General features: G+C 43.6%; 1 protein-coding gene across 1 annotated transcript; it reads right to left on the bottom strand.

Annotated features, from left to right (window-relative positions):
* Positions 1–1,767: 1,767 nt before the first annotated feature.
* Positions 1,768–12,919, bottom strand: FGFR1OP2 (FGFR1 oncogene partner 2). Its single transcript, XM_030960767.1, has 6 exons — positions 12,809–12,919; positions 9,836–9,972; positions 8,614–8,731; positions 7,578–7,720; positions 4,472–4,585; positions 1,768–4,132 (listed from the first exon to the last, which is right to left on the bottom strand). Exons 1-6 carry the CDS (start codon positions 12,810–12,812, stop codon positions 3,995–3,997), a joined length of 654 nt encoding a protein of 217 aa, XP_030816627.1. The 5' UTR covers positions 12,813–12,919; the 3' UTR covers positions 1,768–3,994.
* Between the last annotated feature and the right edge of the window lie 41 nt (positions 12,920–12,960).

Below are 12,960 nucleotides of genomic sequence, written 5' to 3'. Positions count from 1 at the left end.
CTGGTGTCCAAGTTTTCTCTGGAAACAACAGCTCCCATAACACTTGTGTGTTCAACAGATGCTTGTTGTTTATTGTATTTATTTTATTTCTCTCAGAGCCTGTCTGCTCCAGCCCCCAGCTCCAGGCAGCCAGCTGACTCCTGCTGAGCATGAAGGGCTTTGTGCTTCCTTGAACACTGGGAGAAGTCAACTTCAAACCAGAGCAATAAACAAGCTCACTTTGGGGGTGAGAGGGAGTGGCAGGAGAAGAGGGTTGTGTAAAACTTCCCTGCCTGCTTCAGAACTAGATCTTCACAAGGCTGCCTCATCAGAAAAAGCATCAGATATCTAATGTGCTCAAAATGAGCTGGATTAAATTTTTTTTTTATCCTGAATGCTGAGGGTGAAAGCCATATGCAGGAAGCAAAGAAGCACAGGTGGAGAATTGTAGGAGGCAGCTGCTGTTTGCTTAGCCAGGAATGTACTGAGTTGCAGATGATGAGTCATTTAAAAATGTGTTTGCCATGTTCCTGAATGTAGTATTGGAAAAGAGAAGGTGCTGATCACTCTGCATCCATTGGTGTGCTGTGCTGAGCTTCCAAGAACTGACTTCTCAAAACCAGCTCTACTGCTGCTCACTGCTGGAAGAGCCACCTCAGGTGTATGGATTGGGGGATTTCTGGTGCTGAGAACTCTGCAGAGAAGTCATTGTCTGCCATTCTTCAAAAAAGTAAACCTTCATCTTGGGAAATGGAGAGACTGCAGCTGGAGTTGGTGGGTTTCCCCTGTGCCTGTTCTCTGCTGGTGCCTGAGGAGTGCTGCCAACACGTGCTTCTTCCAAGACTGCAGTGACAAAGTGTTTCCCTCCTTGCTGAGCAGTTGGTTAAGGCAGTTGTCAGGTGAGTGTTTTCTGAACATGGGAAATAGATATTCCCTGATACAAGGGCCACACTGGCTCCCAATGTCTGGGGACAGGAAAGTGGTTGCAGGCAGCAGGAACTCAGTCTCTCCCATACAGTTCTGGTTCAGTCCCACTTATGCTAAATGGTCCAGAAGGAAAGGAATGACTTGATGTAGTTTTGCACACAGCATCTACTACAACCTTCATTTAGCTGACTTGTGCTCTCTTATCAGCTTGGCTGGATAACAGGTGTGTGCAGCTAATTTGTCACAGAAGAGCTGATAAAAATTACAAAATACTTGTCCAGAGCAGCTGTGGCTGCCCCATCCCAGGCAGTGTTCAAGGCCAGGTTGGACAGAGCTTGGAGCAGCCTGAGATAGTGGAAGGTGTCCCTGCCCATGACAGGAGATAGCACAGGAGGAGCTTTAAGGTCTCACCTTCCCTCTGCCCTCATGCTGTGAGCAGCACCACAGTGCTCTCCTGGCCAAAGTGAAGCCGGTCATGCCCCGGACACTCAATACTCCAGGCTCTCAAAAAAAACAAGTTCAAGTTTTACATTCCAACACAAGACTTGAAATTTCCTCTTTTAACCAGAAAAGGAGCTTAAGGAAACTCCCTAAGCCTTTGGGCATTTACACAGGGATTCCAGTACATGTAATTCTCCAGTGTCATTAGTTCTGTATTTTAACAATCTTCTAATCCCATGTGCTTGTTAAAAAGTCAAAGCTGTTCAAAGCTTTTAGTTGTACAAACCAGCCAAATTTAGTTTCAATCTGCCCTCAGCTGAACAGCTGCCCCATAGAACAGTTTTGGTTACTTTCTTATCTTGTGCTGCCAACGAGGCTCATCTCGGAGCCAGTACTTTGCTTCAGTCATGGAGACATCCATGTTTTCAGTCAACTTTATTGATAAAATAAGTTTACTGTACAGTACACAATTCTAGCCATAAATCCTTTCCAAGCCATCTGCATTACAAAAATAACAGGTATGCAATGAAAAATAGTCACTCCACACACTGTGAAGGCTCTTTAAAATCCTAAAGTGATCAGGGCAGGGGACTGAAAGGGGAGACGTATCAAATGTGAAGACTAAGAGTAGATAAATTAAGTCATTTTTTTCTTTTTAATTTACAAAAATAAACACTACTCAAGCATTATTTCCTAATAGAGCAACCTCAAAGTACTGCCACAGACCAACAACTCTCTTCTGTATTCGGAAGCCAAACCAGAAGTCAGCCATGAGGCTGAATTCAGCATCAAATGGATAAAAATGCCTCTTGACATCAGTGCATGGTTGAAAAGATGCTTCTAGAAACAAGAACTTCAACAACTGAACCCAAAATTCCTTCTAAGTTTGTAACAACAGAACACTCCAGTGAAAAAAGATGTTGCTTCTAGTAAATCAGCAGCTTGCAAGCCATGGCAGAAATGCAAAATCTAAATTAGAGAAGCACCGGCAAAGCTTTACAGATAATATAAAAGCAGACAAGAATATTTTGTGCATGAGCTAAAATATTGCCCCAGAATTTCCGCACGGCTGTTTCACAAGTCTGGAAATGGCCATAACTTTTTTCCATGCATGTGACTGTCCTCAGTGTGCTCCTAAGCCTAGCAAGAAGCCAAGGTGCTCTGCAGAGAAGCAGCAGCTTTTCCATTTCTAAAGCAGGCTGTGAGAATGTTGAGGCCTGATTTACCTGTCCTGTCAGCACATGTATTAGTTCACTGAAAACCAGCATTTACTGCCTGCTAATGCTCCTTTCTCACTTATTTCCTCTTGAAAGCACCACGGGAAGGAGCAGCAACAGAAAGAACAGAACAAAGGTACTGAGCTGCTCCTAAGTCAGTTCGGTGCCACGGAAAGCTCCCCCTTAGGCCTGTGAAACATTTAACTCGAGCTCAGGGAAGCTGTGCTGGGGCACAGGAAGCTGCATTGAAGCTGGCACGCTAGGAAGTGTTGGATGCTTAGTTCCTTCTGTGTTGCTGTGACTGAAAATCAAACTTGACTAAGTGGTGGTTGATTTCAGGATAGCTCAGCTCATGTTGCTTGGTGGGTTATTGAACAGCCAGAATGTGAAACTGTGGGTGGCAGCTGTAGCTCCACAGTTTTCTGTAGCTGACAGCTTTCACTCTGCTTAACTCACTTTAAAACCTTCTTGATGACTAGTTAGTGCTGGAGAAAGGAAAATTAAGACTATTAATTGCAGGCTGCCAACTCTGCCATGAAGCTGCTTCCTCCTTCCTCCACCCCCCATTTCTGCTGTCACTGCTTTTGTGCTTTCCAGTTGCCATTCCTCACTCAGGAAGTTTGGGCAGGCAACTGGAGAAGAAAGACATGGGACTCATGTGGCTTCTTACTGACAGAGAACTGAGCTGGATTTCCCTTCTGAAAGGTAAAAGCTGAGGCAGAATTGTATTGCTACCTGTGTTCCTGAGAACAACAAAGCGGGAACAGCTCTTTCCATATTCTCACAATACAATTCAGTGCACATATTTGAAAGAATCTTGTCTCATTTAAAAACTCCAAACTATTGATTGACAGCATTCCTGATGTTTAAAAACTGGCCTTGTATTTTAAAGCAATACCTCAAGGCTAAATGACAGAAATCCTGAAATTTTATGCTGCCTGTGTCCCCCTCCCGTCAAAGAGGTTTGTTGCAAAATGAGAAGTTATTAAAACCAAAACAAAAGGAAAAAATGCTATGTGGATCATGCACAGAGCATATTCATAAGTTACTACTTTCTAAGGCAGAGATCAGACTTGAAATCTTACCTTTATTATCTAAGAGTTGCACTGAACTTTGCATGAGCAATAATTTATATAAATTACTTGAAATCTCACCTTTTATCTGTAAAACAAGTTCATATAAAAAGAATTTGCAATTCAGCAAGTGCATTAATCCATTTCCTACTGAGGTTAGATCTATGGCAATTAATCTGTCACTGAGGGTATTGCAGAACACCAGCTGAATTTATGTTACACGGTATAAAAGCCACTGAGCTGGAGTTGGATGTATCCTCTTGCTGGTGCCCTATTCAATTACAAGTGCTTGACCAGTGCCCCCTGATGCTCCATTGGTTTAACTGTGCAACTGAAGCTTGCTGATTCCCAGAGTCCTTAGCTTTTCCTCAGGCTCAGATCACTGCTTGTCACTAATCCTGAGAGGGACGTGCTCTCTGATGCATCGTCTTTCTTGAGGTTCAGAAACGATTCTCTAGTGATTTGAAGAATTTCTCTCAAGCCTTTGTTTTCTTGCTAAAACCAGAGAGTGAAAAATACATTAATAGAACTCCAGAAAGAAATCAGGTAAAGCCTCCCCTCTACTCCAAACTAATGCATAAGGAGTAAAACATGACTTGAAATCAGTGCTGTGTCATCTTCTCCAAGGGAGCACATGAGGTTTCTGACCCTCCTGCTGTCTTGGATGGGCTTTAAGCACCCCCTCCTTGAGATTAAGCTGCAGTGGTGCTTCCCCTGCTCCAGCAAGGCAAGGGTAACACAACAGCAGTGAGTGACTGGGACAGTAACTCCATAAAACACCTGGAAGGATCTTTACTCCCTTTAATATCTGTGCCTCTGCAGCTTTCTCCTCACCTCGAGCTGGCTGATGCGCTCCTGCTCTTTGCAGCCGTGCCTTTCATCCACCTCAATGGCTTTTCTCATCACTGCTGCCATCTCTGTAATTTGGTCCACGTGCACTTGCAGCTCCTGAGATACAATATTTAGTAATACCTTAGTGATACATTTTCTGCATTATTAAAAAAGCAAAGCATTAAATGTGGTTTAGCTGCTGTGACATTTTTTATCACAGACCTCAATTTTGTAAAACAAATTCTCTCTAACTTTATAGTGTGGGCAGCCACAGTGGTCCTGTTTATTTAAATAAACCTGGTTTGCCTCACAGTGGAATCTGATAGAAGCTTAACCAGCTGTGATCCCTGGCCTCAAAACAGCTACAAGACAGTGCAGTGCTTGCCCTGACCAGGCCCTCCTGTGCAGCAGGAACTGATGTGTGTTATTTTGGATATGCAAAACAGCTCCTGTGAGAACAGCAGGGAAAGCCACATTCTTTCCAGGTGTTTGAAACTGGATCTCCAGTACCAGTCCATGGACAGGCATTTTTCTCTAAAAAAGAGCAGGTGCATAGCAAGGTGCATCCTTACTATGTCATATACTACAAAACTCAAACCTGTCCTCCACTCTCTATTTTAGATACTTTTGCTTGACTCCACCTCCAATTCCAGCTTATTTGGGCTCTGGACTTCAGAGGTTCAGGATAAGGGTCACTGCTGCCTTTCCCTGCAATGCTATGTGAGAAGCCTGTGCCCCTGTGGCATTCACTGCTCAGTTAAGCCAAACAGTTTAAAGGTATTTCCAACAGCTTTCCTTTTTTCAACTTGTCTTTTATTCCAACTCTGCTGTGATGCCAGTCTAGTTGTGCCTGACCTGGCCTTTGGACAAAATCCACAATATTTATTGGCCAGTATCAAGAAAAGCAGGACAGGAGGGCTGAAATGAAGGACAGTAGAGACTAAAGCTAAATCCCACCTTTAAATGATGAATTTGATGGGAGATCTATACAGCTGGCAGATGATCAGCTTGCCTTTAAACTACCACAAAGAACTGCCTCAGCTGGAATCATAATGAATCATCTGACCAAAACAAGTACCCTGAACTGAAATAAACATCAGCCCTTTCCCTTCTGCCATTCCAATTGCCCAAGCTATAATTTAGCAGTTGTTAAATGCCCACTCTCAATGTGAGGGGGCGGGGAAGAACTTGCTGTAAATCTTTATTTTCTTCTCAGTTTCTAGTACAGGTGATGACATGAAATACATTTTTTTAAGAACTCCCAAATTTAGCTTGACAGGAAGCTGTGGTCAGGCAAGGATGCACCCTTGAGAAGGACTGGGTAGGAGCTGTGGGTTTCAGATATACTGCTGTCCTCCCTGCTTCCTGCTTTCACAGCTCATGCGGGCTCTGGATCAATACAACTTCGGGCCTGTTCCAAGATCACTGATGTTAGGTCAGACCCTAACACCAAATTGGAAGGCTCTGCTCTGGAAGGCACGTGTGGAAAACTTAGATGGGTGAAAACCAAAGACTGCAGTGACAGTGAAAGCCTCTGTGTATCTCTCTTTTGTACACATGGGTTTTTTTCTCTCTAATGAGATAAAACCAAAAGGGGCCACACCCATTTTTAGGGCCTTGTTTCCGCTGAGCAAATTCAAACAGCACGCTTAGATCAGGGTCACTGCTACCAACACACACTTTTCTCTTGCATACAACACCAACAGAAGACACTGACATTCTATTTAAAGGAGGTGCTTCTTCATCTGCAGCAATCAATGCTCTTGTAATAATCTGTAAACAGGCACTAAAATAACAGCTGGCACTCGGGAAAATAGCATTACTGGGAAAAGGGAGCTTAACTCCTTGGGTATAATGGATTTTTTACTTAACAAGAGAGAGGTATTTAAAAAGGGTTTCAACATTGTTCAATCTTCTGAATATGAAGCTTGAGAATGAATAATGAAATTCCAGATATCCTACATGTCAGGGTAAGGGTGATAAATCTTTTTCATCAGGCATTCATGAAGGAAGAGGTTTAAGGAAAATGTTGAAGCCTAAATCTCCTGTTTCAATTACATTGTGAGATGTTCTTTTTTCCTTTTTGTTTCTTTTTCCTGCCTTTCCATTGAAGTGCTCCTAAATGAACTATCACAGTCCATTTCAGGATGGATTTCATTTTACCCTCTTGTGTTAGCTCTCTTGAAGCTGGAGCAGGTGCTATATCATATTCTCAGGTAACTTCTGTTGAAAACGATCTTTATCTGCCATTTTTCAAGATTATATGTTAAAGATACAGTTCTAATCCAGTAATATTTTTTCATACCAATGACAATAATTACACACATAGGATGCTGTAAGCAGGCAAGAAAGAATCAAATTCTTAAATTCTGTTTTCCCAGTAAGCGGACCCTAAGTTTGCTTTGCAAACTTAAATTAGATGAGGAGAAAGATTATTAAACACTTAGAACATGTTTGTCCACACAGCTGCATTGCTCTAATGATTATGTTACATTTTTAATGAAACGTAATATTTTGCTAAAAAGCTCCTGTTTAGATGTTAGTGACCCAGATTAATGAATTCCCCCAAAATTTAAAAGTCCTTTTGACTATTAAATAACTGAACATATACTTGTGTTTCCTGCTTCATCCAGTTAATCAATAGTCAAAAGGACTTTTAATTTTAAAAATTTATTTACAATATTTAGGGGGAAAAATTTAAATATTGAATTTAAAAAGCTTGTTCCTCCTACTCTCCCTAAGCAGAGGTTTATTAATGATTTGTTGGAGCCACAAGCATAAATTAAAGCTAGTCTAAAAGTCTGACTATTACTAACCTCTGGCAGTGTAACAGGCCAGTTGCCTTAAAGACTGAAGCGAAACAAAAGAAAATTAAGCAAATGCAGTAATGAAATGCTACCTGTTTAAAGTTTTAATAAATGAGAAGCTGGTAAGGTTGACACACTCAATTGATAGTTTCCTGATCGTGTTGCACGGGGTGGATTATAAAAATTAGGGCTCATTAGTAGTACAATAGCATAAAAACTGACATGAAGTGAGCTTTGAATTGATTCACTACAAACTAAGGTTAACTAAAAAACAAAGCAAAAACCCTCAATTAAGTTATTACCTTGGAATGTTGCTCTTTTAACTTCATTATTATACTTGGATCATCCTTTTTGCTTGCCATAAGCAACCTAAACATCTGTTCTCTGTACTTGCTCATGATGAGTTCCAGAGCTGACTGGTGCTCTTCCAGAGACGTGCGCAGTTCTGCCAACAGAATTCAAAATGCAGTTAAGAATTTAACACAGAGAACCAAATCAAAATGCACAAGGATTTCAGCTTGAGAAAACTGAAATGAGCCTGTAATTGAGTGTCCCCACTCCCTGCACCATGAAATCTACACAGGCTCTGCAAATAGCTTTGATGGTGATCAGCCTGGGCGAAATCCTGGTCAGTAACAAAGAGTCTTTTGTTAGTGTGACTTCATGTTTAGTCCCTGTGGCTGACAAAAGCCAGCTGGAGTGTGGCTGAGCAGCTTTACCCCAGCCACTACAACCTACACGGTACAAAAGGCACGAAGGAGTTCACAGATCTGTTTTAATCTGCAGCTTGGTAAAACCAGAGTTGAAAAATGCTTCTGTTCAAAATCTACTGAGTCAAAGGATAAATAACGCCCGAAATAAGGCAAGACTCATCTGAATTGAGATCACTGAATCCTTTGCTGAGTGGAACTGTTAGAATATCTAAGACTTTCTTGGAGGAACAGTGCATTCCTAGCGTACAGAATTCCAGAAGGAATTATACTTCTCTACTTACACTCTAACTTGTCCTGACTGTTCCTATTATTTTCAGCAGTTGTTAAACATTTCTCCAAACAGATCCCTATACTGCAGAATGAAGTTCTACTTATCTCCTTACTTGTGCTGAACATTAGGTAAGGACCAAAAAAAGTAACTTTTCCCAAATCTCTCTTCAGAAGTCCCAGAGGTTGAGACTTTAGGACTCTTGAATTGAATTTTCATCAGTTGAACCGACAAATTGAAATTAGAAGAAAAAATTTCTTCTACAGCTCTGTTTCAAAAAAAGATCAGTGGTAGAAGTCTCACTATTTCCAGTGATACAGGCTGGAGCTTGAAAAGGATAGAATATTCATAATTTACCTTTGTTTTCCTGTTGCAATTCCCTAATCTGTCTGTTTTCCTGCTGGATACCCATCACTAGAGTAGACCGAGGGCGATGTCTTGCCACTTCATTGAGCTCTTGGATTTCTTCCTGGTACTGGTTATTACAAAAACAAACCAACAAGGTACAGCATATTTGAATAACCAAAGGCAGGTATTACTCAGCAGGTCCCAAAGCACCAGTTCTACTGTCACTCACAGTCTGTAACCAGGAAGACAATGCTTGTTTTTAAATAATAATATCAAACACACACACCAGAAGGTGTTGCAGACATCCTGTCCCTTAGAGAGACAAAAGCATCACCTTAGATGTGTGTAGTGGATGCTATTTAACCATCAGTTAATGCAGGCCAAGTTCACCATCAGGCAATTTAAAACTCATAGAGATGTGGTAAAGACAAACCATGAGGTATTAACCTCCTGACATTTTCTGCGGCATCCCAAAACCTTAAACCACAAGGCTGTGTGGGTACAAGTCACTTGGGCCAGAGTCAATGGATCCTGACTCCTAACACATGGGGATATGTAATGCTCTTGATCTGAAGCCATGAGACCTCTGCATGCCTAGTTTTACAGCGCTGATTTGCATGCAGGGTGTTATAATTTTATAGGCCCATGAACATATCTTGGGTTCATTAAAGTGACAGGATGCACTCCCATATGGAAAATCCCAAGACACCTTTACGTTTTCCCGGGAGTTGTCTTGTGAAATTCACACTCAATCTAGCAACATGCCTTGAGCAGCTCAACGTCAGAACAGAAGTGAGCACAAAAAAGCCCAAGAGGCTATTTTGGAAACAAAAGGAGACAGTGCAAAGACAAAGTATTCTGTACAGAAGAAAACATGTCAGAGCCTCTGTATGATTAAATGGGCACGCTGAAATTAATAAAATTGTGTAGTATTGCATTGGAGAGCAAACCAAGAGACGCCACAGAGTGGTTTGTAAGATACCAAGCCCATTTCCACCAGCATTCTTCAAATAAATGCTTGTTTTCAATATTTAAACTGGAGTAACTGTGAAAATGTTTCCAGTCTCAAACTATATAAACAAGCTATTTTTAGATGAGAGCCACACCTCTACTGAAAACACCGAGCCTGCATCAGAGGATTAACCCAGCACCCCGCTCATTCCGTGCTGCACAGAAGCCCCCAGAGCTGGAAGTGCTGCACTGGCAGGATAGGCAGGGCTGGAGAGCAGACCTGTTTCATGGCTTCCACCCGCTTGTTGAGCGCCGTGGTCTGTTCGATGAGCGCCTCGGCCGCGCTGTCGTGCTCCCTCAGCCGCTCCACCAGCGCCTTCGCGTCCGCCAGCGCCTTCTCGATGGTGCAGCTCATTTCTGAACAGGACAAACGCAGCGCTGGCACTCAGCACAGCACAGCTGCCAGAGGCAGGGCACCCAGCACAGCAAAGCTGGGCAGTGCCCCTGCTTCTGGCAGAGCGATACAGAAAGTAAAAGAATGTTACATGAACTCATTCATTAGTGCTACTTTTTTTTTTTAACGTGCTCTCCCAACAGATATACTTCAGGGTAACTGAGGTACAAATCCAGCACAAAAGAGAATGCTGAAGGATTACAGTGGCCTGGAAGATTCTGATGACTGAAATCGGCAGAGAAGGAGCAACTCAAACTGATGGAGTAGAGAAAATTGCTCAGGGAAAGTTCAGAAGACAAAAGGCTCGTGTTTTGTTCATGTCTGTAACTGAACACAAACATCGCTGCAGGGAATGGAACTGTGACATTTTCAAAGCATAGAGAAAGACAGCAACTCAGCTAATGAAAAGAAGCAACTGCACCCTTAAAACATCGCCCTTCCACCTGCAGCACTTGTTCACAGGAATTGCAGATTGCCAGAACTGCCAAACTTGCAAAATGCTTGTGTCTATTGCAAACAGTACTGGCCTTTATGCTGCAATTTTCATATTCATGCTTGGCAGGTTAAGTTTCAAGACCAAGATTTTCAGTCTGTTTTTATTTTCTTTTAAGGAACCTTGGACTTAGTCTACTGAAAATGAAATCTAAACTCCTTGAACAGTCTTCAGCAATCAAGCAGCAGCAACAGAAGTTTATAAGATTTATGGGCCTTGTTGATATCAGGCTTAATATTTGCTTTAGGAAATGTTCTAAGGTACTGAAAGAATCTATTAAATCCATTTCTTAGCCAGGATATTTGCAAAAGGATTTTTGTACATTAAAGATTATTGAGTCTTTCCTCATCTACATGAGAAAAAAATCACTTCAGGTTGATTTTCTAACTTTCTCAGGCACCTTTACAAATCATGCCCAGGATCTTAAGCCAAACGTTAAGAAATCCTCAAATTTGCCTCAGCTGACCTTTTGCTCCTGTCCCAGGTAAGCAGCAGAAGGAAGGATATTTCAAACACTAGACATTTTATCTGTGTTTTCTGGGATTCATGTGCTATCAAAAGCATCAGCACTTTGGCATGTGCAGGTTTCCTGTTAATCAGATAACGCTGGCATTTAACTTTCCATAGGATGTATCTGAGACAGCCAGGCCCCCAGCAGAGTGCTGGGCTATCACAGGTGGTTAATTTATTCGCCCTGACTTAGCACTTGGAGCTCTTTCATATACGACATGGAAAGGAAGCACACTGCACTGTTTTTAGAGATCTGCTTTTCTTGCTCCTCCCTCCGATCAGATCTCCTACAGAAACATCCCAGACAAAAGATGACCTTCCCCACTAACTGGCTGAACTGCTGCAGAAATTGATTTAGTGAGATCCATGTTGCTGCTGAAGAGCAGCCTTTAATTCAGCTCACTCTCCAGGAATTCTCTGACCAGTATAAACAAAGCCTCTGAGGCCTCTACATGAGCTGGGAATACATTTGGCATTCAGACTACAATGCACTTAACACCTCTGATAATTTGTCTGCATCCACATAAATTTTTAAACATCATCTGTTTAATAGATGCACTTTCTTGTTTTTACCCCAGCCCAACCATGTCAGACAAAAGGAAGTTTGCTTGTGGCAAAGGCACTGAAGTTTCTTTTCACAGGGAATGTGCTGGGAAAGATGTGTAGAATACAGCCCCAAAAATTCTGCAGTCACTGTCCCCTGTCAGGCCAGGGCCCAGCTCCAGTTTTCAGGCAGCATTTGTACCTCAAAAAGCAGAATCACTGTTTGTATCATGGTGATTCACAGTGGCTCCAAATCATGGCTAGGACACCTTTCGGTATCCAAGACACTGGTCCTAATCCTTGAATCTCAAAATGTTCTCTGGCTGCCAGTGGAAAACAAAACCTTTGCCTGATCCTGAGACTGAGCTAAATCTGTGAGTTAGGCTGGACATTTAGGAGGTGGAAAAAACTCCAATTAATCATTAATATAATTGATTTAAGCAAATTCTTATCATGTATTATTTTTTATGAGCATGACTACGGAAGCTGAGGTTAATGATTCCTGAGCCCTGCCCTAGCAGAGCTGCCCAGTTGCACAGATGCTCCTTACTGCAACCTTGTCAACAGGGAGCAGAGCCCCAAGTCACCCCAGCAACACTCCTACTGCACACTGTCACTTCCTGCTATTTGCTAATGGCTTTCATCACCAAATTAAACACCAAAAAACAACACCAAAGAGTAAAGATCTCTGTGCGACCACCGCCTTCTCCTAACTTTCTGCCTCTTTCTTTTTTTATCCTTACTGGAAGCCACCTTTTCCCACAGCTTGCGGGTTCTGTTACCACGGAGACCAGTTTGGCAGCGCTAAGCCAGAAGGCAATTTCCAAAGAATTCCAAGGAATTTAGGCTGGTGCAAAGGTCCCGGCGTGACAGGAGCATCCCGGGGGTGTCACCGCCGCACTCCCGCCGTGACAGATCTCGGGGTGTCCCCTCCTGGTGTGACAGCGGCGTCCCGGGGGTGTCACCGCGGGGAGCGTCGCCTTCTGCTCCCAAAACGCGGCGCCACCGCGACGCTGAGGGGCGACACCGGCGCCTGTCGTGACACCGGCGCGAGCCGAGACACGTGAGGTGTCCCGGGCCGGCCCCGGCCCGCGGGTCTGAGGGGGTGCAAGGGGTGTCCTGCTCCTTCACGCCCCTCAGGGCGCCCCGGCCGTGCGGCGTCCTAATGCAAGTCTGCCCGCGCTACCGATCGCCCGGCGGCGGCCACAGCGGCAACCCCCCGCCGTGTCCCCGAACCCCTCCACGGAACTCACTCATGCCCGGGGCTCCGGCCGCGCCGGGGGTGCGCCCGGACCGGCCCCGACCGATGTCAAATGGCGGCGCGAGGGGAGGCCGGCGCGTCCCGTCCCCGCCAGGGGGCGCCGTGCGGCTGGGGCGGTACCGGCCGTGCGCCGCTCTCGCGAGA

This window comes from Camarhynchus parvulus, chromosome 1A, assembly GCF_901933205.1.
Source record: "Camarhynchus parvulus chromosome 1A, STF_HiC, whole genome shotgun sequence".
Classification (NCBI taxonomy): domain Eukaryota; kingdom Metazoa; phylum Chordata; class Aves; order Passeriformes; family Thraupidae; genus Camarhynchus; species Camarhynchus parvulus.
This window is presented reverse-complemented; position numbering and strand designations above follow the sequence as displayed.